Consider the following 22,571-nt stretch of genomic DNA (forward strand, 5'->3'; position numbering starts at 1 on the left):
TCCTTATCTGCGGTCATCGTGAAGCTATAAGTACGCACACACATTCCCGTGTCACCTTTGTTATTAAATATGTCCGTCACTTCAGACAATTGCTCATACCGCCTTAAGCAATGGCTCATAGTCCCGTAAACGCGGTCTCCTCATTACGACGATAGAAGAGATGTGAATTTTTACAATGGAATGATGGGCTGCAATGAAACCAGCTATAGAAAAAGACGACTACGAAATGGGTAAGCTTTGGCACGAGCGCGTTCGCGCGATTGTGCTGAGGAGCGCCAGGAAGCCAGCTTTGGAAGATGACGACGACGCTCGAAACATTTTTGGTGATGATAGTTTTACAGCGAAGCTGTATACCTCTATCGTCCGAGGAAGTGCAATGCCGGACCAACCTGCGGTGGAGGTGAAGCAGGCGTTAAGCACTCCCCATACGTGGTCCGATCTCGAAGCTAGTGCAATGCCGGGACGATCCGCAGTGGAGGTGAAGCAGGTGTTAAACACTCCCCATTCGTGGGCCGATCCCGAAGATAACGCAATACCGAGCCGAGCCGCGGTGGAGGTACAGTTAGTCATTAAGGGGCCCACATTAGACAGCTTCACTGGTGATCCTTCTTCACAGAGTGAAAGGGCACTGAGATTTATTTTTTTTTTGTTCAACGGAGCCTGCTGGGGAAGATTGAACTCATCCACTTTGACCTCTTGACGCCGAAGACGCTTCGCGCCATTCTCTGACTCACGGCATCGTTGGACGGTTCTCACTAGTCGCTTACGTGCCGTCTGGGGGGCACGCTCGCCGGCCGCCGCATTAGCGTCCGCACGCTGCCAAATATAACACTTTCATCTCGGCTCCTTAGTTCCTCTTCCTACGCATGCTTCTCTGCAGCCATGACTACGAGTGGCCTAGCCATTGCACCGACAGAATGAACCTTAAATCAGTTGCCTCGTTCACCTATAGAGCCGTTACGTCAGCCGCACTCGAAATATCCATTAGTGATTATTATTGTTCTTTACACAACGGAGCCAGCTGACGAAGAAGACAGCGAGAACGAACGCGCGAGCAGTGGCATGAGCGCATTCGCACGGTTGTGCCGAGGGCTGCCAACGAAGAAGACGACGACGCTTGAACCATCGCTGCTGATGATAAAGTCTGCTCGCAGACGCCACGAAACCTGGAACCTGAGCCATAGACAACTTCGCTGTAAAAACAAGCGGTCAAGAACTTGCGGGAGGCAGCATGAAGATGTTGCAGCTGTGGCCACGGTTTATTCAGGCCGGCTAGCCATAGTGCCGTGGCATCTCGCGAGCGGCAGGTACCGTGGCCGATCAGGTCGAGCGCACTAGTGTGTTCTCTTCTCGCGCTACATGCATGTGACCTGTATTCTTCACCAGCTCTGGGGACCATAGTAGCGACGCTACAGAGCCCCCCTCTTAGCGCGATTAAAATATGCGCAAAAGGCGCGCGCATAGAAAGGAGAGCGACCGCAAGCCTATAATCATGTGTCGCAATTCGTAGTGACCGTTAAGAAGCCGAAGAAAAGTGCGTGTTGGGGCAGTGGACACTAATGATTAGGTGTTTTTGCGGGTTCTTGGCGCGTGCCGAGAGTTGAGGACGCTGAGGGGAACAACGTAGCTTAGAACAATTTGTTGTTGGGCGAGGGTAACAACGTCGCAGACGGTGTCGTCGAACAACGTGCGATTGTGGCAGTGGCGGAGAATTGCGAATGTCTCCTTGCATTGTAGCCTTTGCTGATTCATGCTGCGTCACCATTTCAGGTGCTGGTGTGGCTGTGTAGCGCGGCGTATTGTGACGACCACTAAAGATTTGGTCTTGAGATGACGTGGTCAATCCGGCCGCTGCTCACTTGGTGCTTAATTTGCCAGGATTTTGGTCAAACGGGCTACGGGAAGCAGATGCTGTCGTCATTGTAGTGTCGTGTTCACATAATCCAACAGAGATGTACCAGGCAGCACCGGCAGCGTAGGTTGTGAGCGAGGCGCAGCCGCAGTCATGCCGTAATGTGAAATCACCACCTGCTGCAGGTTCTCGTAGAGGCCCGGGCCTGGTAGAAATCGGAACTTCGAGAGAAGGTGTTTCAGCTCGCGACTTGCGTGGAGATAGAACAAGTGTTGGTGGCTCACGTTGTTGACGTAGAAGTGATTCCTGAGCTAAAGAAACCAGATGGCAAAGCTGCTCTTGCAAAACTTCGGTAGGCCTTGCTTCAGTGGAAAGTATGTGTGCAGAACATCGCAAGGCTCACCTACTGCCACTTGCGGCGAAATCTCGAATGCTAATATCGTCAGGGTTGCTATGGTAGCTGAGAGCATTGCGAAGAGTGAGGTGCCCTGAACAGAAACCAGATAGCTTGAGGGAACGTACAAGGAAAGAGAACGGCTGGCCGTAGAGTAACTGCAAACGCTTGCGTTTGGCTCAGTAAATTATTTGGAAAGAGTCGTCGCGCGGCTGCCTTTTTTCATTCAATTTCCCTATAGACCCATTAGGGAATAACATAGGAGTGATCAGTGATATATACAGTACACGTATTAAACCAGATACTGCATATTAAAATTAAAACAAGGACACAAGTGGAAAAACAAAGAAGAAAGCAAACAACGACGTAATAGCACTACAACGGCACATCCTAATCGTTGAAGACACCTACAGCCATTAAAATGAGTTTTACACGAAATGAAGCTTCCTTAGTAACTTGATACAAGAAAAATGCCTGTTAAAATTGCACTTTTCTATTATTTTCAGTGTATAAGAGTGCATGTTTTCACTCCTGCTTTTGCCAAGCATTGGCCTGCAGTATATCGAAGTAAATGAAAAAATAAAATTGGTACACATATCAGCTGATACTACATGTAACAATGAAAGAACACAACCAGAAAAGGTTTTATGCAGTACAAGAAACTCAGTGCTAACTTAAAACAAAGCCATTTGCAAATAAACATCAACATATGGCAAAGAAAAAAAAATAAAATAAGAAAAAGGGCACGACAGCACACAGATCTGCAGAACGAATGAGCAAAAGATTCCTACGGGGGTGTGTACGGTAACATAGTGTTTTCGTCTAGCTAGAAAATCAGCTCGGCTTAGAGCGGATATGATTTCATTTGGTAACATAATTCAATAATATGGTCATGGGGAGAAATACAAAAAGCAGATTATTGACACTGTGTGCAAGGAGCCCAAAAATGGGCCAGCCACAAAATAGATGGCGGGCGATGATAATGATGATGATGATGATGATATGGTGGCCTCATATTATGGCTCATACCCACACCGGGGAACTGGCTAAGAATCGCGTGCTGAAACGATAGACCTGATTTCGTGCTTCGCCCCCCCCCCCCGTCTTTTCTGCTCTACACTTCAACATCTACATCTTCAGCGCAATTGGCTCATAACACTACCCTCCGGCAACGAAAGCATCGATTCGGTGCAGGCGATCACAGCTGCATGAAAGAACTAGCACACAAAGTATTAAGGGGTGTCCGGGGCATGATATGGGTTGAGATGGACAATGTGGACAATGGCCGTTCGGGCATGAGCAGATGACGAAGGCAGCATTGGAGCGATTTCATAGGTGACATACATAAAATTTGCGTGACTCTTGGTGAATCCCCGTGTGTGGGTATGCGTGAAACATCAAGGTCTTCATCATCATCATCATAATCATCATCATCATCGTCAAGTGACATCAGTCGTTTGGCGCCACACGCGATGTGGACCGGTGTACTGAAAAAGTTGTTTTGGAAATAGTCCGACTGGTCGTGCTACAGGAGGACGAGCGATCCAGGGACAAAGTGGGCGGTCCTGTCTTGGCTGTTGTAGCGATACTGCTGGTGGATTTGGGACTCGGAAAATCGATTGCGAGCAACTTGACATGCATGGTTGGCACTAACATATTCATTGGGTGGGCACCCAAAAGAAGGCATCAGGGTGCCCATAGGGGATATAGGGCTGCGACCGGAAAAACGGCGCATAACCAGCGGTCTGAAACCTGGAAGGGTTGCACGCGAATTTCACAAAGGATAATGCAGAGTCACAATCCTTGTGGTCTTCAGACACACACATCGCCAACGTGTCGGCAAGTGTTCGGTTCAGGCGTTCTGTCAAGCCATTTCTTTCAAGTCGTCTGTGGTTGGTAGGCCGTACTCAATTAATGTCGCGTCGCGCTGGATTTGAGATTGTCATTGACCACCTTTGACAGTAACTGCCTGCCCCGGTTATTTAGCCGTTGCCGAGGAGTCCCGTATTGGACTATATGGTTACGCAGCAAGAAGTCTGCAATGTCGGTGGCACAGCTAGTGGGAAGTGCATGCATAAGGGCAAACCGCGTCGCATAATCTGTCGCAACGACGACTTACTTGTTTTCCGAGGCGGGTAAGGGAAACGACCAAGTAAATTGAAGCCAACGTAGTGAAATGCCTCGTAAGCAATATCCACAGGCTGCAGATGGCCTGCAGGTGACAGTGTCGACCTTTTCCGGTGCTGGCGAAGATCGCACCAGCCAACGTAATGGCGTGCGGAGTGGGACATCCAAGTCCAATAGAAACGGCGGCATATGCGGTCATATGCGCGTGACACGCCGAGATGGCCACCGTTGGTGTATCGTGCAGCTGAGCCAGGAGAGTCGGGATGACAAGCAACGGGTCAGGAGTGTCAAGGAGCAAAGTGCGACGATATAACCTGTTATTTCGGAGTACAAGAAGGCGAAGAGAAGATCAGGAGCGTGGGAGTGAAAATTCTCGATGATCTTGCATAGCGATGCCTCAAGGCGTTGTTCGGCAGCGATGTTGAGGAGTTGAGCGATGGAAAAAACACGATGGTCGGAGTCGTTCATGGCAGTGTCCGGCGGATCCACGGGGTATCTGGAGGGGTAGCCAGCATCGTGGTGCAAGCGGCCAGATATGTAAACGATGGTGTATGAATATTTTTGAAGTTGCAGTGCCCAATGATCAATGCGACCAGTGGGATCTTTTAGAGAGAAAGAACAGACAGTAGAAAGCATCGTGGTCAGTAATGATGGCGAATTAAGGTAGCAGCGTAAGGGTAAGGGCGAAATTAGGCGACGGCCCAAACAAGAGCGAGACGCTCGCTCTCTCCTATCGAATATTTTCGCTCAGCAGGGGAAACAAGGCGACTGGCATAAGCAACATCGTAGTCCGGCCCACGTTGGCCTTGGACGCGAACTGCGCCGATGCCGTGACCACTGGCGTCTATGAGGATTTCCGTAGCTGCAGATTCGTCCATCTGAGCCAAAGCTGGTAGTCGTGTTAGCAGCACAATCAAATGTGAGAACGCGGCCGCTTGTTCAGAACCTTAGGAAAGCCACCTATTTCTTAAAGCTTGTTAGGGGCCGTGCTATTTCTGCAAAATAGTTCAAAAACCACCCAGAATAATAATAAAGGCCAAAAAAGGAACGGACGTCCTGAGCAGAACGAGGTGTCGCAAAGTTGCATGCGCTAACTTTGGTAGGGTCAGGCCGTATACCTGCAGCATCGACAAGATGACCAAGTACAGTGATCTCTCGGTGGCCGAAGCGGCATTTGGCCGAGTTAAGTTGAATACCTCCATTGCGAAGGACACGCAGAAAAGCATAGAGTGTATGAACGTGACGGGAAATGTCATCTACATTGACTGCTATCTACATAGATGCTATCTCGATGACGTCGTTATCGAGATAGCACAGGCAAGTGGGCCGCTTGAAACCGCGAATAAGGAGTCCATCATTCGTTCGAATGTTTCTGGGGCATTGCACAAGAGAAATGGCATAACTTTGAGGTGGTAAAGCCCATTCGGCCTTATAAAAGAGGTCTTTTCCCTTTCTTTTTCTTCAACGGCGATTTGCCAGTTGCCTGACCGAAGGTCTATAGAAGAAAAGTACCGTGCGCCATGCGGAGAGTCGAGGGCGCCGTCAATCCGCGGCAAAGGGTCCATGTCCTTTTTAGTAATCTTGGTTAGATACCCATAGTCGAAACAGAACCGCCAGGTGTTGTCTTTTTAGAGCACAGCTGTATATGGCTAGCCGATTCGTCCGTCCGTCCATCCGTCCGTCGGTCGCCTATGCGCCGAAAATTCCTACGGCGAAATCCCATGCGCATGCGCAAAAAATAGAAAAAGGGGCGCGCGATTAGCTAACACCACATAGATAGCACAAGGCCTGTTTCCTCCGATCCATGACATCATGCTACCTGGCCCGAAATTTCCATTCACAAGGTGGCATGATGAAATCGGTCACATCAAAATCACTGTTGCCTACTCGGTAGCATCCCTGTTACATTTTATGGCAGTCGGGCCAGGTAACATGATATCATGGATCGGAGTGAAAAGGCCTTTTGCAATATAGGTGGTGTTGGAATAAATTTGTCAGTAGTGACATCGTTGCTCTCCGTCGCAGCGCAGCGCACAGGCAACAGTTTCTCTCCAGCTCCCAAATGGGTAGGCCACGCGTAGTTTTCGATAAGCAGCGCCGTGAGCAGAACCGCGAACCAGTTCGTCTATGCTGTGCCGATGCTACAGTCCGGCCACATGAACTGTCTCGTGCAGCTCAGCGCAAGGAGCAACAGCGTACCGAAGATCCAGCAGCCTACCAAGCCGTCGTTTACTGAAGTGTCGGGACTGGCCCCAGTGATTAAGACCAGGGCCGCACGTTTCAGCTTCGCTGGTTAACCACCTGTACAGAGTGCTTGGGCGGTGATTTTTCTTTTTCTGACAAGAACCACGGTCTTGTAGATGCTTCGATGATCACCTTGGTAAGCATTTTCTCGATGTCCGTTTGGATTACACGGCGTTCAGTCGCAGACAATTGGTAAGGACGGCTATGGGTAGGGCATTCCCAGTGTCGATGCAATGTGTCACAACTGTTGTCTGGCTCAGATGGGGCGATGCAAAATCGAAAACGTCGCTGTAAGCGGCTAGCAAGCGACGAAGGTCGTTAGACTGAGTAGCCAAAAGGTCTGGGAAAATCTGCGTGAAAACGGGTGTCAAATGAAGTGCTGGTGTAAGGGCTTCCAGAATACTGCGGGACATCATTAGTAAGGATCAGAGAGCCCTGCGCATTTAAAGGTGCTCTGCTGCCCAGCGTGATAACTTCGGGAAGCAGTTTTGGTGTGTGTTCGACGTTAGGAATACGGATGGATGCCCCGTTTGTAGAAACAGTCACAACAGAGTGAGGGAGGGCTTCGCGCCTTGTCAAAAGAGCGTCGAGGGAAGGCTAGGTCACGTGGTTGCCATCACAAACCGCGGGATCTGAGGCCAGTACTTCGCGGTAGCATGACGAAGACGAACAAACTTGGCGACACATAAACGTGATGGTGACTCAGTGCTCACGTCGAGCACAGAAGGCAGTTCCAAATGTAGAAAGCAAGAATTGAAGCCGATGAGGACAAAATGGGTACTCAGGAAGTTATGGCCGAGGTTGACTTCATGAGGACACTGATGCAGAACGGCGAACAGAACTGAGGTGGTCTAGTGGCTAGCCAAGCTCACACGCGCAGCACACATGCCAACGGTGCTAGATGTACCGCCGTCGGCAACACGCACTACAAGTGGCGCTAAAGGCGTCAGAAACTTGCGGAGATGACGACAAAAGCTAGCGCTCATAGCCTATAATTGCGTCCCCGTGTCTATGAACGCCGAAACAGGCACGCCGTCCATTTGTATGTCCAAAAGATTTTGTCGGGCGGCCAGGGCCAACAGAGGATTTCTAGGTCGGTTGGCCAACGCAGCATCCCGTCCGGGAGCTGCCCTGGTCAGTTTTCCGAAGAGGTACGGCGAGGGTATGGCGACAGCAAGCGCCGGGCAATCGGTGAGTGAGAACGCTGGTTCTGTGGGTATGGCGACCGGTGGTCGTAGCGTGGAGTCGGAACAGCAACATTATCCTCCTGCGACCCTGCCATGGGGATCCGTCCAATATATTGGACATTCAGAAATGAGACAGTACTCCTGTGAAAAGGCTTTCATCCTCATAAAACCGCGCTGTCCAACATATTACACACCTGCTTGCGCCATCTATGCAGCATTGATGAAAATACATCGTTCTAATTCCCGCCAAAACAGTTCCACAATGGCGGCATTCAGTGGCGCGGCGTTTTACGGCAGCTGTCGGAGAAGTAAGCCCTGTTTCTCGTATTTCTACCTGCTTTCAGGGCATATCTTTGATATTATATTAGAGTTAATACAACAGCGTACGCGCAGAATACGAAATTTAAACTGTTCGCGCGCTTACTTTTTTTACGCTTCCTTTGATCTCGCGTGTCCATTACGTTGGACGCTAGGACTCAAACCGGTTATTTTGACCGCGCTTTTGTTATGGCCTTGTTATGAACAGCAGGCGCGTACTGTTGGCATTTAGCGGCTTGTGGATGTAATCGCGTCTCTTTTTTTCTTGAGGGGACCGGCCTCGCCTGTCTGATGAATTAAGCCGATAACTTTTCCTTTTTCAATCCATGGCTAAGACCCGCAAGACACCTGTCGCAGGTGGTCTCGTAAGGGAAAAAAACATATCGATATCCGTCTACAAGATATTGTGCGCATGTACAACGTCAACATGGGCGGCGTTGACAAGGCAGACCGAATGATAAGTTACTACAGGATAAAAGCCCGCGTCAACAAGTGGACAATCAGAGCCATCTTTCACCTCTTCAACATTGCCCTCAGCAACTCCTGGGTGCAGTACACGCGGGACATACGCTCACTAGAGAAACAGCGGAAAGAAATACTCAAATATATGCAATGCCGCCAATCTGTTGCTGAGACTCTTGTGGCTCAAGGGAAGAAGTAGGATGAAATGGATAGTGAGCACGAAGCCGAATGGCATCCACCATCAAAGCAGGCTCGACTGTCTCCTCGAGAACCCCAAGAAAAGTGCACTACCCACTACTCAATACGGGCAGACACTGCAAACTCTGCCCGTTGCAGACTACAGGGCTGCGACATGAAAACAAAGTTCTTTTGCACTAAATGTCGGCTCTTCTGCATCACCAAGGACAAATAGTTTTTTGTGAAATTGCCCACAGGAAGTGAACACAAGAGCAAAATTTTCGTTGAGGAGGGGAGTGCTATTTTTATGTACTTTATTCACTACTTTGCCTTTACAGTTATTGAAATATTTTTGCACACGAGTTTGAGCGCAATATCTGCGGTAGGTCATTACGTGCGCGCTGGGTGAAAAAAGACCGGGTAGCATCCCAGTGTCCAATATATTTGACATCGCGCTGAGCTGAAACTATCAGGGCTATTGGAAAAATATTTAACACTTTTCACCTTCATAACCCTACTGACTTATTCTGAAAGTTTGGGAAAAATGTGTGCACCCAAATGCATCCCGGGTCTCAGGAGGAGTGCGGCGGGTCATCGTGGGCGGGAAAGGGCGAGGACCAGCTCTATCTGGGGCAGTATGTGCACGGCGGACGATGTGACTGAAGCCAACCATAGCGACAATGGCTATCCCATTGGAGTTAAAGCATACTGACTTGTCATGTGTGCTCCATTGGTTTGGGTCGTGGTTTCCGAGATAGGTCGACTGTGGGCGGGGAGGTCAAAAGTAATTGCTGACGGTAGGGCTACTTTCAGCCCAGATGGGACGGATGCCTGCGTTCGCCAACTCTTCGCGTACGACAGCTTGAATAAAAGATACTGCTGGGCAGGACTCGTCGTAAGAACGAACACGAGAAACCGGCGGAGACGCAGCCTCAATCTCGCGCCGGAGAAGACGCAGCAAGTTTCTGGCACCAGGTGGCTCGACGTCTTCACACGATGAGGTAGTGGCGGTATTAGGGAGCTGAACAAATTGTTCTGAGACACGACGGCTCTTTGCTTCTTCAAAACGTCGGCACTCTTATAATATCATCGATCATCGAGCACCTTATACACCAGTAAATTAAAGGCGGCGTCGTCGACCAGCCTACAGAGAGCTAATACATCTTGTATGTGGACAACGTACAGTTCAGTTGATGTTTGCGCCCGACATGAAAGTGCCTTCTTGGCAGTTCGCTGGCGCCCAAATGGCTTCCCAATGAGTTTGTGTAGCTTTTGCTTGCAGGTGTACCAAGTGGTCAATTCCTCCTCGTGTGTTTAGAACCAAACACGGGACGTTCCCTTAAGGTAATAGATAATGGTATCCAGCATTATAGTTGCTCCCACCGATTGTCCTTGCTGGCTCGTTCGTACTCAATTAGCCAGTGTTCGACATCCATGGTGTCAGTGCCGGAGAAGGAGCCAGGATCTCGGAGTTGCGTCAAGACAATCGGTGTTGTGGTAGCCGAAGCCAAAGCATCGGGCCTCACAGTCGATATGGTCGAACGTCGCACAACATGTCCGCTGGGATGTTCCGTGATGGGATCGGGATTTACGCCGCACCTTCACGAAGATGTTACGGGGAGATGTGCAGAAAAGGGGGATTATTTGCACTATGTACAAGGAGGCTAAAAAGGGGCAGCAACAACAAAGATGGTGGACGATAGACCTCACTTCCTCCTGCTCTTCTCCGCTCTACACTTCAGCACTTTCTCTTACATCCGCAGGATAATTGGCTCTTAACAACATATCGCACGAAAGAGTGGGGAATCACTCAAGAAGTTAATGCGCCAAAAAACGGGCTACATTTTATAGAGATCTTAAAGGCGCGGGAAGATATGATGGGCGGGCCTGATATGGCACGCGCTGAGACGACCCGCAGTAATAAAGCTTGTGAAAACAGGATAGAAGTCCTGTGAGTCTTGGATTTTCTAGAGAAGGGAGATTTAGAAATATATTAATGTTGGTGATGCTAGACGTTGATGAGGGATTTTTCGTAATAAAACGGAGTGCTTTGTTTTGGACTAACTCGAGCTTCTTTATGACGTACAAGTGATGCGTGTTTCAAACGATTTGTCAGGATGACATAAGTTTCGCGATAATTCCCTAACTTTGAGGAGAAATGTATTAGCGTTCCAGTTACTTTTGTGCTTCAATGCACAAAACAACTTTTTGCGAAGAAATTAAATGCGAACTCGATGAGGATAGCTATAGGGGTTTGTTGGTACGGCATATCTTATTTTGTTTGGTGCAAGCTGAACAAGGACAACTGAAAAGCACGTCGGACACACACAGCGCTAACTTACAACAATATATTTATTTCCAGTTGTCGTCGCTGTATACACAGCTTCGGAAAGTCATACAACAGGTGTAAAATTTTGATAAAGAAGAACAGAAACATTAACAGCGAACCACGCGCAGTTACATTTTTCACTCACATATTCACATTTCATATTTTACATATTCACGTATTCATTTTCACTGAAATTTCACACGTGCTCCATGACGTTTCCAGGGTGTATATATATATACATATATATATATATATATATATATATATATATATATATATATATATATATATCGATAAGAGCTGGAAATAAATCTATTGTTATAAGTTAGCGCTCTGTGTGTCAGATGTGCCTTTATGTTGTCCTTGTTCAGCTTGCGCTACAACAAAATAAGATAAATGCGAATGCGTATGCATTTCTCCCGGAAAGTTCGGGAATTAATATCTCGAAACTGGTGTCCTCTTGAGAATTTGTTCCAAGTGTATCGGCCTTGCGAACTCCATGGCTAGAATTTGTAAACTGCAATATGGGTTATAAGGTAACTAGATGGAAAGTTAATTAGTGAACGTTTGTTAATTAAAGAATTATGCATTTCAATTTTTTTCACAAGTAATGTTCGCCTCTTCTAGAACACCAGCTCCAGCTCGTTAACTAGAATTGTGCTATCTGTCACAGGCATGCAACCTTTAAAATTCCTGAAGATGTGGACTGAAACACACGGCATATACATAGTCGCCCACGCAGATGTACACAAATAAATGTTTGTGCGTACGTTTCGTCATGATCAAATCCGATCAAGACAGTAAATGTGTTAGTACATTTGTTAGTGAAGACAGAGTGGAATGGCTCATAATATTTCTGTATGTTCAGTTTTTGCTGTTTTTGCTTGCGACCTTACTGGCACAGCTTTCTGGTCAACCTGAGTTTGCGCTTCGAGCAACGGCTGCAGTTTGAGCTCTGGGTTAATGCTTCACAGCGGCTGCTGCTTCCTTCTTAAAGCAACCCTCTTCCACATACTTTTTCGGAGCCTGGGCACACGTTCAGTGCGTCAACAAACGCTGGAGCAGATCCGTCAGCTGTGACGCCACGATGGCAGTGAGAGCTTTCAAGCATTTAGCGACACGACCATCAGCACTACCACTGACTGACATGTCTTGAGCGACTATGACACATTTTTTTCAATAACTAGCGTGCCTCGCTTTGCCTTTATCGCATTAAAGACAACAAAAGTACCGCTATCATCACAGTCGACAATTCTGCGCCAACTCGTAGATGGAAAACAAACATTCCAGCATCCTTTCAAGTGAGCATACCGCTTTCACGTAACCAAGTAAAAATTTGCTGCACAATCTTGAGGCTTGGAGCTTGACTGATCTGTTTTAGAAGATCTCTCTATCGCAATTCTGCTCCGCTTTGGCGTCTTTTGTCCCGCTTTGGCGTTTTTGTTGGTGCATTTGAACGATACGACGGTAGGTTGTGGAAAACTTTGGACACACTCCCTTATGCGAGACTTCCCTTATGCCTAGCGATTTAAACAATTTTTCCTCGTAGACAAATGGGTACACGTTTGCAACATTTTCTGGCTGTAAAAATGCACATCGCCGACTTGCCATTTGTTTGAAAGCCTCTTGTCCGGCGTGGAAATGGCACGATCCCACGCAGCTTGGAGAAACGGATCGCGGGGAGCCAAGAAGAAGTGCTTCGATGGTTTGTTTGTCATTGGGCAGCCGGGCACACCGCACGTCGGCATTGCCGATGCGCAAACGCCCATGCTCGATTGAAAACAGCATCACGTGTGCGGCTTCTGCCTGCGGACTACGAAGATCCGGATCACATGACGCGTTCGCTCACGTATTTTCACATGCCTGATGAAAGTTGCTGGGGTCTGATGCGACTACAGCGCCATTTACTGCCGTCGTTTGCGGTGGTGCCGCGCAACAACTTTTGAGTTTTCAAGCTGAAGCAGGTTCTATAAACATTGGGCTGAACCACCCCGCTTGTAGCTGCTGTAGACACTAGTAGTGGCAGTCCAAAAACAAGCAAGGGGCTGACAGATGGAATAGCGCACTGTGGTATAAAGTTTGTAAACAGGGATATGGTGCCTCAGAAAGGCTGGCCAACGTTTCGATAGGGGGACCTATCTTCGTCCAAGGCCGCCTCGTCATCCTCGGCGTGTTAGTTTTAAATGGTTAGTGCAGTGACATCACGTGCGGGTATTGTCGCTGGCGGCTGCTTTTAAAGAGAAAGACTACCAGAGGAAACAAGCGTTGTCGTCCGACGTCTGTGAGCTTCACTCCCAAGACGAGGGGACAAGAGTGTGAGAGTCGGCACGTGGGGTGAAAAGAAACAAAAGCAGAAAAAAAGGAAAAAGAGAAAAGGAGAAAAAAACTGGGGGGGGGAAAGCCAGGGTGGCACCAAGACTGGGAAAAAGGGGGGAGAGGTAATGAAAAAGCAAAAGAAAAACTAAATTTTTAAGAAAGACGGGGGCTCGGGAGCGTGTTCGGATGCCAGAGGTTAGGAAGCATTCAGGGGCAGTCGTTGGCGGCATATTTTTGTAGCATTAGAAGGGCCGGTCAGGCGGTCAGTCCGCGAGTAACACAAAACACACAAAAAAACCACACACACACAAACACAAAAAAACATGAGTTGAAAGTAGCTTGAGTAGCATAGCAGCAATACGTCGAGTAATTTTGAAATACTTTTGAATTTTGAAATTTGGCACGCGGCAACTTAGAATCTTTAAAAGAGGTAACTTAAATCTGCAATTCTCATATCATCAACCAAGACACAAAACACATTAGGCCACCAGCTAACCTTAATTCTTAACCTCACCTACTCTTCCATTGCAAAAAAATCTTTTTTCCTGTCTACTACTCAATTTTATGTACCCTTTCAGGTTTTTACGTCTATACCAACTTTACGACCCCCTTCTTCCATGTACACTTGCCCCCGCCAGCTTCTGCGCGAGTCACCGTCCTGTTTGTTATTCCGGTTTCGGTCCCCCGTACCCCCTCTCTTTTCCCTTCCTTTTTCTTTTAATCTTTTTTTGAAACCCCCTCATCAACACATTCCGAAGTCAATATGCCTTTTTCGGCGCCTCAACCCAGAGTATCGCCCTTTCTGGATGCCACCGTAATGACACCTACGTTGAGCGACTGGGGCAATGCCCCTTGAAAGACCATGCCGCTGCCTTTCAGTCACCCCATACATTGCACCGCAGACTCCTCGTCGCCATCTTAACTATTTCAAAATTACTCGACGTATTGCTGCTATTTTACTCAAGCCACTTTCAACTCATGTTTTTTTTGTGTTTGTGTGTGTGCGTGGTTTTTTTGTGTGCTTTGTGTTACTCGCGGACTGACCGCCTGACCGGCCCTTCTAATGCTACAAAAACATGCCGCCAACGACTCCCCCTGAATGCTTCCTAACCTCTGGCATCGCAACACGCTCCCAAGCCCCCGTCTTTCTTAAGAATTTTGTTTTTCTTTTTCTTTAACTCTCCCCCCTTTTTCTCAGTCTTGGTGCCGCCCTGGCCTCCCCCCGCCCCTATTTTTATCTTCTTTTTTCTTTTTTTTCTTTTTTTCTGCTTTTGTTTCTTTTCTCCCCGCGTGCCCACTCCCACGCTCTTGTCCCTCGTCTTGGGAATGAAGCTCACAGACATCGGACGACAACGCTTGTTTCCTCTGGTAGTCTTTCTCTTTAAAACCAGCCGCCAGCGACAACACCCGCACGTGACGTCACTGCACTAACCCTTTAAAACTAACACGCCGAGGATGACGAGGCCGCCTTTGACGAAGATAGGTTCCCCTATCGAAACGCTGGCCAGCCTTTCTGAGGCACCATATCCCTGTTTACAAACTTTATACCATAGTAGTGGCAGAGTTACCTATAGAAATTATTGTATGAAACTATGTGGTTTAGGATTTGCGCCAACCAGGTTCTATAAATCTTGCTTTGGGCGGACCGGCGTCAGCACGTGGTGGCTTTCTGATAAATATCGCGTGGGACCACAAATAGGTGGCGGCAAGCGTACAAAAGTTTGTGCATTCACCTACTCAAGCCTAGATGACGCTAGGCGTCTTCAAGGACACGAAACCGGAAGGACTAACGAAAGAGCAGAAAATTACCAAGGGGCACCTCCCGGAAGAATGCTGCGCATTAAGCATGCCACCATGACGGTCCGATTTCGATCTCCCACAGTTCTCACAAACTCACAGCGATTACCTTTGAAATAATAAATACTTTGGTATGGGCACCACCTTGTTTTACAACCTTAGTGCATCGGGTGAAAGAAAGAAAGAACACCAGCCCATCAACACTAATGGATCAGCCTTTGGCTAAAGGAACCTCTCAGAATTAGCAGGGCAGTTTTAATGATTTAAATCAAATAATCATTGACATGACTATTTCATTCCAGGCTTCAGTGTAGTGTCCATTTAGCAAGGGCGCAAGTGAGTGCAGCTCGCCCTTTCTGCAGCATGGGCATTCGTTTGGCTCTGAATGCGATTTCGCCATGTCATGGGGACCGATTTACCCGCCGGGGCGACTTGGTGGCGATTAGGTTTTGCTGCTAAGCATGAGGTAGCGGTATCAGATTCCTGTCGCTGCGGCCGCATTTACATGAGGCAAAATGAAATAACGCCCGTGTCCTGTGCATCGGGGGCACGTTAAAGATTCCCTGTTGATCAAAATTGATCCGGAGTCTCCCAATACGCCGTGAGTCGTAATCAAATCGTGGGTTTGGCACGGCAAATGCCAGAATTCAGTCTTAGAGGCCGATACAGTCGAAGTTTCTCTTTGTTCTATTTAGTAGCACGAGCATCGAGTGACACTCTTCTCTCTTGCGCAGCACTTCCGGTTTACCTCCTCAGACGACCGGGTAGGAAATTCAAAATAAATCAGAAAAAATGGGAAACGTAGTAGAGTACAAAATCCACATGTTTTATTATAGATATGATATTAGACCATGAGTTTAGTTACAAGTTGAGTTACTGAAGTGTCTGGAATAATCAAAATTGGTTAGAAATCATTGAGACGACCAGGAACGAAATTAGAAATAAATAAGGAAGAACAGAGAAATATAGTGCAGTGCAAAATTCATGGGTTTTAATATAGATATTATATCACAGCACAAATTTGTTTGCAAGTTGAATTACTGAAGCGTCTGGAATAATTAGAAATATTTACAAGTCACTGATTACCGCACACCAAAACACAGAATCGTAGATTTTCAGAGACCTGACACGTGAGCATGACCTTGGCGAATTTCCTGGAAACCCGGAAGTACAAAGCGGAAGTAATCACTTCAATACTGACGTCACATACAAGAAGGTGGCATGATATTTAACCGGCAAATAATCGAAAACAGTTGCCTCCGAGCACGGTTCGTGCGTTGCGTTCGGCTTAAGGTAACCTAAAGAACGCCGTCACCCAGGTACGAGTGCCAACCGGAGACGCAAAAGTGAAAGATTAGGGTCACATGCCATTTTTTTATAGAGCACACGCATTGCAAGTTCTTTGTAGTATCTGTTTATAGGACCTGTGGCACTGTGAATGACGCCGCCTTTTATGGCACTGTCAATACCTACTGTCAAAGATTGGCTGAAAATCGAGAACTATCAACATAGAATTTAGAGCACATGTAACATGAAAAACATAAACACAAGTCGAATATAAGAAGGCTATAGTGCAGAAAAAGAAATTATGCAGTACACATTATTCAGAATAATGACTAAAAGAAACAGAAAGATAGAAAATGAACAAAATTTAGGATCCCTAAGTGCCCTTAACTTAAACGGCAGAAATGCACCGCTGACTAAAGGTTAATGTCACCATGCTCTCGAGCCTAGGCAGTTAAATCGAGTCTAACGTATCCATGTACTCAGAAATGCATCTGAAGTTGAAGCACACGCTTGCCTTCATCTAAATGGCGCCCGTCGTGAACGTGCCGCAGAAAACATAATGACGGCCTCGGCCATGTTTACGCCAAGCATCATTTAGATCAATTCAAGCACGGGCTTAAACTTACGATCCATTTTTGAATAGAGGGTAAGCCAATAATGCGCAGTTCTGGGAGTCTTTTGTAAGCGGTAGCTCCATTAACATTTTGGCCACTTTCCATTGTCGCTGTTTTAGCAAAGACGTTTTTAAACTGAAAACAGCTTACTAGTTGGGATGCGTGCCTGTTTCGCACCGAGAGTTGGACGTAATGGTCGCGAGGCCTTAACAGCTTATAAAGACATTTGTGCTAGCTTTTCAATATGCCAGCGACCGCCTGCATCCTTTGCGGAATTGCGCAGTGAAACTATTAACGGTGCCTCGATACTCTCACTGAAATAAATATACCCCCCAAACAGCATAGTTCCTTTGATAAAGCCAAGATTCCTTAGCCTTCTATCCCAAATCGTGGCGCGCCTGACTATTCGGTATCTCTCCGATTGATGGGGCTGTTCCCGGAAATGGCCCGCAGAGGGTCCAGACAAAGACGTAGCCAAAAAAGAAAAGGGGCGGGACAGGGCATACACTATCTAGAAGTGATTACTTTTAAAGTAAGGAAACAGCATGGTATGCTTCATTTTTTTTACGAACTAAATGTAGTTCTTAAATAATTTCAAATAGATGTGATGAGTAAAGAAAGTACGATTGAATTTTATTGTAGTAACAATAAAATATATAATTTTGTGCTAACAAAATTATATATTTATTATATATTTATAATATATAATATATGTTATATATTATATAAAGGGATGTTAACCTCACTGCGAAAAGACGAGCTGGTAGAGCTCGTATTCTATGGTACGCCTCTTTCAAATGTTTCGGTGTTTTGCTCCTCCGTGCGGTTTTCTGAATTTAGGTGGCAGGTATGTCACGCCTGCTGAGCTCGATGTTTCCGAGGTGCGTTACATCGCGAGTCAACGTGTTCGATGAAAAGTTTTCACGTGAACTTAGTAAGGAACACCGGACAAGTGTAACCTTCAATGGTCTTCGCGCGGCTGCTTTGACCAATGGACTCGCACCTCGGGGGTACATGAGGTTACCCTAGTCATGCAAGGGGTACGTGCAGGCAACCAGTTGTCCCACAAGAGAGACTTCAGCTCGCTCATTTCGTCCTTCGCTCCGTATTTTCATTCCTGATTGTGACACGTACGATTCATATATTTGTCGCAGCTTTCTTGTTATATTGCACTACAACAATTTTGAACGGACAGCAAGTTGCGTGGTGTGCATAACGCCAGATATGTTACTAAGTTACCCTCTGCCAAGATTATCGCGCATGAATTTTTCCTGCGATCCGGAAAAACGGAGGAATATCGAGTGTTTTAAGTTGCTGGAAGGAGACATCCAAACGTTTTGAAAAAATGTAAGCAATCTTTATTAATCAGAATTGACATCCACCCAAAACATATATCTAGATCGTGCCTATGTTTTCATCAAAAATAAATTGTATATATTTTTTTACAAATGTGCAAGGCAAGAAAATACTTTTGAAGTTTGAGCAAAGGTTTCACTATGTTCTGGTTGGTGCAGCCAGTTCCTCTATGTTCGTATGTGTTCTAGTCGCTCTTGTATTGAGGCTGCTGTGCATGAATATGTTGATTTCACGTCTTGATTGTTATGCGCAAGGTTTTTGGGAGCACATAGTGCTGATGCACATGTTTTTTGTTTTTTTTGTGACCACAGTTGGTGAGGACTGTGTTCCAGCCTGTATAATTCTTGTTTGAAAGCTGTCAGCCAATAAAACTCAACGATTCTCTGAAAGACTGAGATAAATTTGAGCTTTTTTTTTAACGCCACTGCACTATTAATGCCGAGCCTTACACTAACGTTATATTCCCCTAGATACCTGAGACACTGTGCCATAATGGTAAAGCATGTGGTACGTGGCCGGTTGTGCTTAGCCAACTGTGGAAAACACAATAATCAAGGACCAAGGTAATGCCAAGATGACGAAGGCGCTCAGTAATAATTCTCGCAGAGGAAGCAAGGCGGAACGGCAGCTTGTCTAAATTTAATTCATTTGCCGCTAGATATGAGTCCTCACTTGATAAGGCTCTATAAGTATAAAAGCAGCACCCACTTTGAGCACCCATCCAGTGAAGCTTCAAATTCTCAATACCTAGTCTACAGCGGGGTCTTGTCAGGCTGCAGGATGTATAAAAATAGCCGCGTAATCGTAAACCAACAAAAATAAATAATAGAAGAAGCCTTGCGCCAATGAATAAAAATAACGTCGCTCTTTCTTGTCTAGACATGGCGCCACTTCTGTTTTGTGTAGTTTTGTTGCAGAAAGAGTGTCCTCTCCTCACAAATTGGCACTAAGCCTCATAAACCACTGATGAACCACCATTTCCTGAACCCATCTATGGAGGCTTCATTACCACCAAAGAATACGACACACACCTGCGTCACTACCAAAAATGTTTATTCAAGTAAAGGCGTCGAAACGAACGAATATTTCTTTAACCCATGCGCAACACATCGACAATGAAGAAAGTACATTTTAATTTTTTTTCTGTCGTTGCTTTGACCCATACCCACAGCGAGGTATTTCGCAATGATGTGTTTTCAAGATATGCTTTATTGGCACGAATGACGGATAATACAAAGTGAGTGAATAAATTTTATTGCGGAGAACAAGTTGTTAATGCCCGAAAGTGGGCGGCCACCCTATTCCAGGTAGCCGTGGCCCTGTGCGCATAGCCTAGACATGTTCGCCAGCCGTAGCTGGTCCTCAGGTCTTGGGCTCGTCAGCGGGGTCTCCACTGGTCTTCTATTGATGCTTGGGTGGGCTTTGTCCGCGGGTTGTTTTTGCATTCCCAGATCATGTGGCAAAGGTGCTTGGTGTAGTGCAGAATTGGCAATATCTTGTATGTGTTGAGGAGTACATCGCGTGTAGTAGAGTGCCGTGGACGCAATTACTCATCTGAAGTTGGCGTATTATGACGGCTTCTTCTCTGTTAAGCCTGCAGTGTGGTGGCAGATATTCCCGCCAGTACTTCTTGTAATGTTGTGGAATGTTGCATTGTTTGCTTTGCATCATTTCGTATTTGTCTGGCGGTAGACAATGTCCTGGCTGGGTTGTCCGGCGTAGATTTTCATGGAGAGCGGCAGGAGCCGCTTGGTTTCCCACCATGAATACAGCAAGCAATTAAAAAAGAAAGTTTCAAGTTGCATATTTACTGATCGAAGTACTGTCCTCTTCATCTTCCAGCGCATGGGACCTCTGTGGAAGACTCCATTCTGCTCCGAAGACGGCTTCTGCTCGCCTTCTTGTGAACCACGTAGGTTTATATCACTCGCCTGCTGATTGCAGTATGGCAATGCTAACGCATGATTCATAAGATGTTGTTAGGTGGCTATGTCAATCTACGATTGGCCAGTCATTTCTTAATCTTTCGTGCCTAATATTCAACTGACTTAACGCACTTATACTATGCATTCTGACATGGGAAGTACAAAATAACTTCAGAAAAAAAAAAGATTGACTTGGACAAGATCTTAATTTCACGGCCTTTAAACCACAGACGCAATGTTCCAATCATATCGGAGACACCTAATGTATCTCTGTTTCTTAGCTATTGACTTGCATTTATTATATTCAGTTCGATAACATACAAACAAAAATTAAATAAATACGTGAATAAATGACGTCTATTTAATGTAATGCTTGAGCAGAATGTTGTGTACACGTGTCCACGCGCAATTCTTTAGCATCAGCAGCGCAATTCTCATGCTCATAAATACGCTGAATATTGACAGAGATATAGAGGGAAATAAATGGAAAGGCGACAAGGTTCGTAACATAAAAAAATATGTGGTTTACTACTTGCGCTTCAGTTGGGGGGAAAAGAGAAATAAAATATGCTAAGGAAGAAACTAGACAATCCCAGTGAGTACAATACAGGTGCAAGTGAAAAAAAAAAACTTTAGATGAAGTGTTTTACGGCCACCCGCTGAAGCCAGCTCCGAAAATTGAGAATCTCAATCTCATTTCTCTTAGGCTCACCCTATAAGAAGCAATTTTGCAAATAGTTTACACTAATTTAGGTGCAGCGGCGTTCCACGTAGAATCCCAAAGTGTAAGGGATAGCGTTCTTCCGAGTATTCAGGTTTGATACCTGTTAAATTCATACACCAATAAAATGAAATTATCCAGTGATATACCCACTGTTATTTGGAACAGAATCCTATAAACCTTCACCTATTATCTGGAAAAATTTTCGACACAAAAGTTACCGCAACTGTATTTCGGCCGGTCAGCCGATATCCCGCATACTTGTTACGCTTAGATACTCGTTGTCACATACTTGTTATATGAATTGATATTGGAAAAAGTTAAAATGACTAGAACGTTATTCCATATATGGTGTGATTTCACAGACCACACCGTTATAATTAGGCAAGTGGAAATTATTTGCGAAAAAAAAAGAAACTGTTATAGCAGCAACCTAAGCGGAACGAGAATAAAGATTCAAAAAAAAAGAAGTGATTGTTCCTAACGTCGTCGTACAATAGTAAAGCTACTGTGGTATAAAGTTTGTAAACAGGGATAGGATGCCTCAGAAAGGATCCTATCCCTGTTTACAAACTTTATACCACAGTGTGCTATTCCATCCGTCAGCCCCTTTCTTGTTTTGGAATAGTAAAGCTAGTTATTTGCATCTTTTAAAAGTGGCCGAGTGTCAGTATTTCTTACTGTTGATATATTGGGCACGGCGAAAGGTAACCAGGGTGTTGCTAACGAATCATGTCTATCGCTGTTTAATCCCCACAGTTCTGCACATCCCACGCCTGAACGAGGCATGTGATCGAGACTTCGAGTGTCAGATGCGCATGGGGCCCATGGCGGTGTGCCGGAAGCGATTGTGCAAATGCGCCGAGGGTTACTTCATAGCGAGCAACACGACTTGCGAGAAACGTAAGTGCACGATCGTCGATTCTCGGAAAATTATTGCCCTGGAAGTACGAAGAGTTCCACCAACGTTGCAGCTCCTTTCAGGATTCGTTATTTTTGATAATCAAAAGCGAAAATTTATGCAGAGTACTCCTGACAGCCGCGTGCGAGCCCATATTTATATGTTGAATCACAATGCAATAATAATCACAATCACAATAATATTTTGAAACAGCTGTCCGGATTTATAGGTTTTGATCCCAAGGCTTGTCCACCTTGGCGCATATGTAAACGTAAATTGCGGAAAATTTTCATATGTTCGCAATATGAACTTTGAGGAGCCACCCAAGACTCCTTGCTGTTTCATTCTCAGAATTCGCGCTAACGAATGAAGGTTGTTGCTTTAGTTGTTTTTCTTAATGCAGACGTCTTTTATGATAGAGGCACATGTCGAAGCATTGATATATGTTTTTTTTATGTAAAAAGGTTGATACTACCATTAATGTATATGTGGATCTTTACCGGCTATGGTATGTATTTACAAGATATGACTGGGTCATAAAATTACGCTGCGGCTATCACAGCG

General features: G+C 46.0%; 1 protein-coding gene across 1 annotated transcript in view; it reads left to right on the forward strand.

The window, feature by feature from the left end:
- The window catches only part of LOC139059620 (collectin-11-like), a 73,521-nt gene that overhangs the window by 40,855 nt on the left and 10,095 nt on the right, over positions 1-22,571 (forward strand). The window contains exons 3-4 of the mRNA XM_070538042.1: positions 20,303-20,372; positions 21,866-22,009. Of these exons, the coding sequence (XP_070394143.1) occupies positions 20,303-20,372; positions 21,866-22,009 (214 nt within the window). The remainder of the gene's footprint in view (positions 1-20,302; positions 20,373-21,865; positions 22,010-22,571) is intronic.

The sequence above is a fragment of the Dermacentor albipictus genome, chromosome 4 (assembly GCF_038994185.2).
Source record: "Dermacentor albipictus isolate Rhodes 1998 colony chromosome 4, USDA_Dalb.pri_finalv2, whole genome shotgun sequence".
NCBI lineage: Eukaryota > Metazoa > Arthropoda > Arachnida > Ixodida > Ixodidae > Dermacentor > Dermacentor albipictus.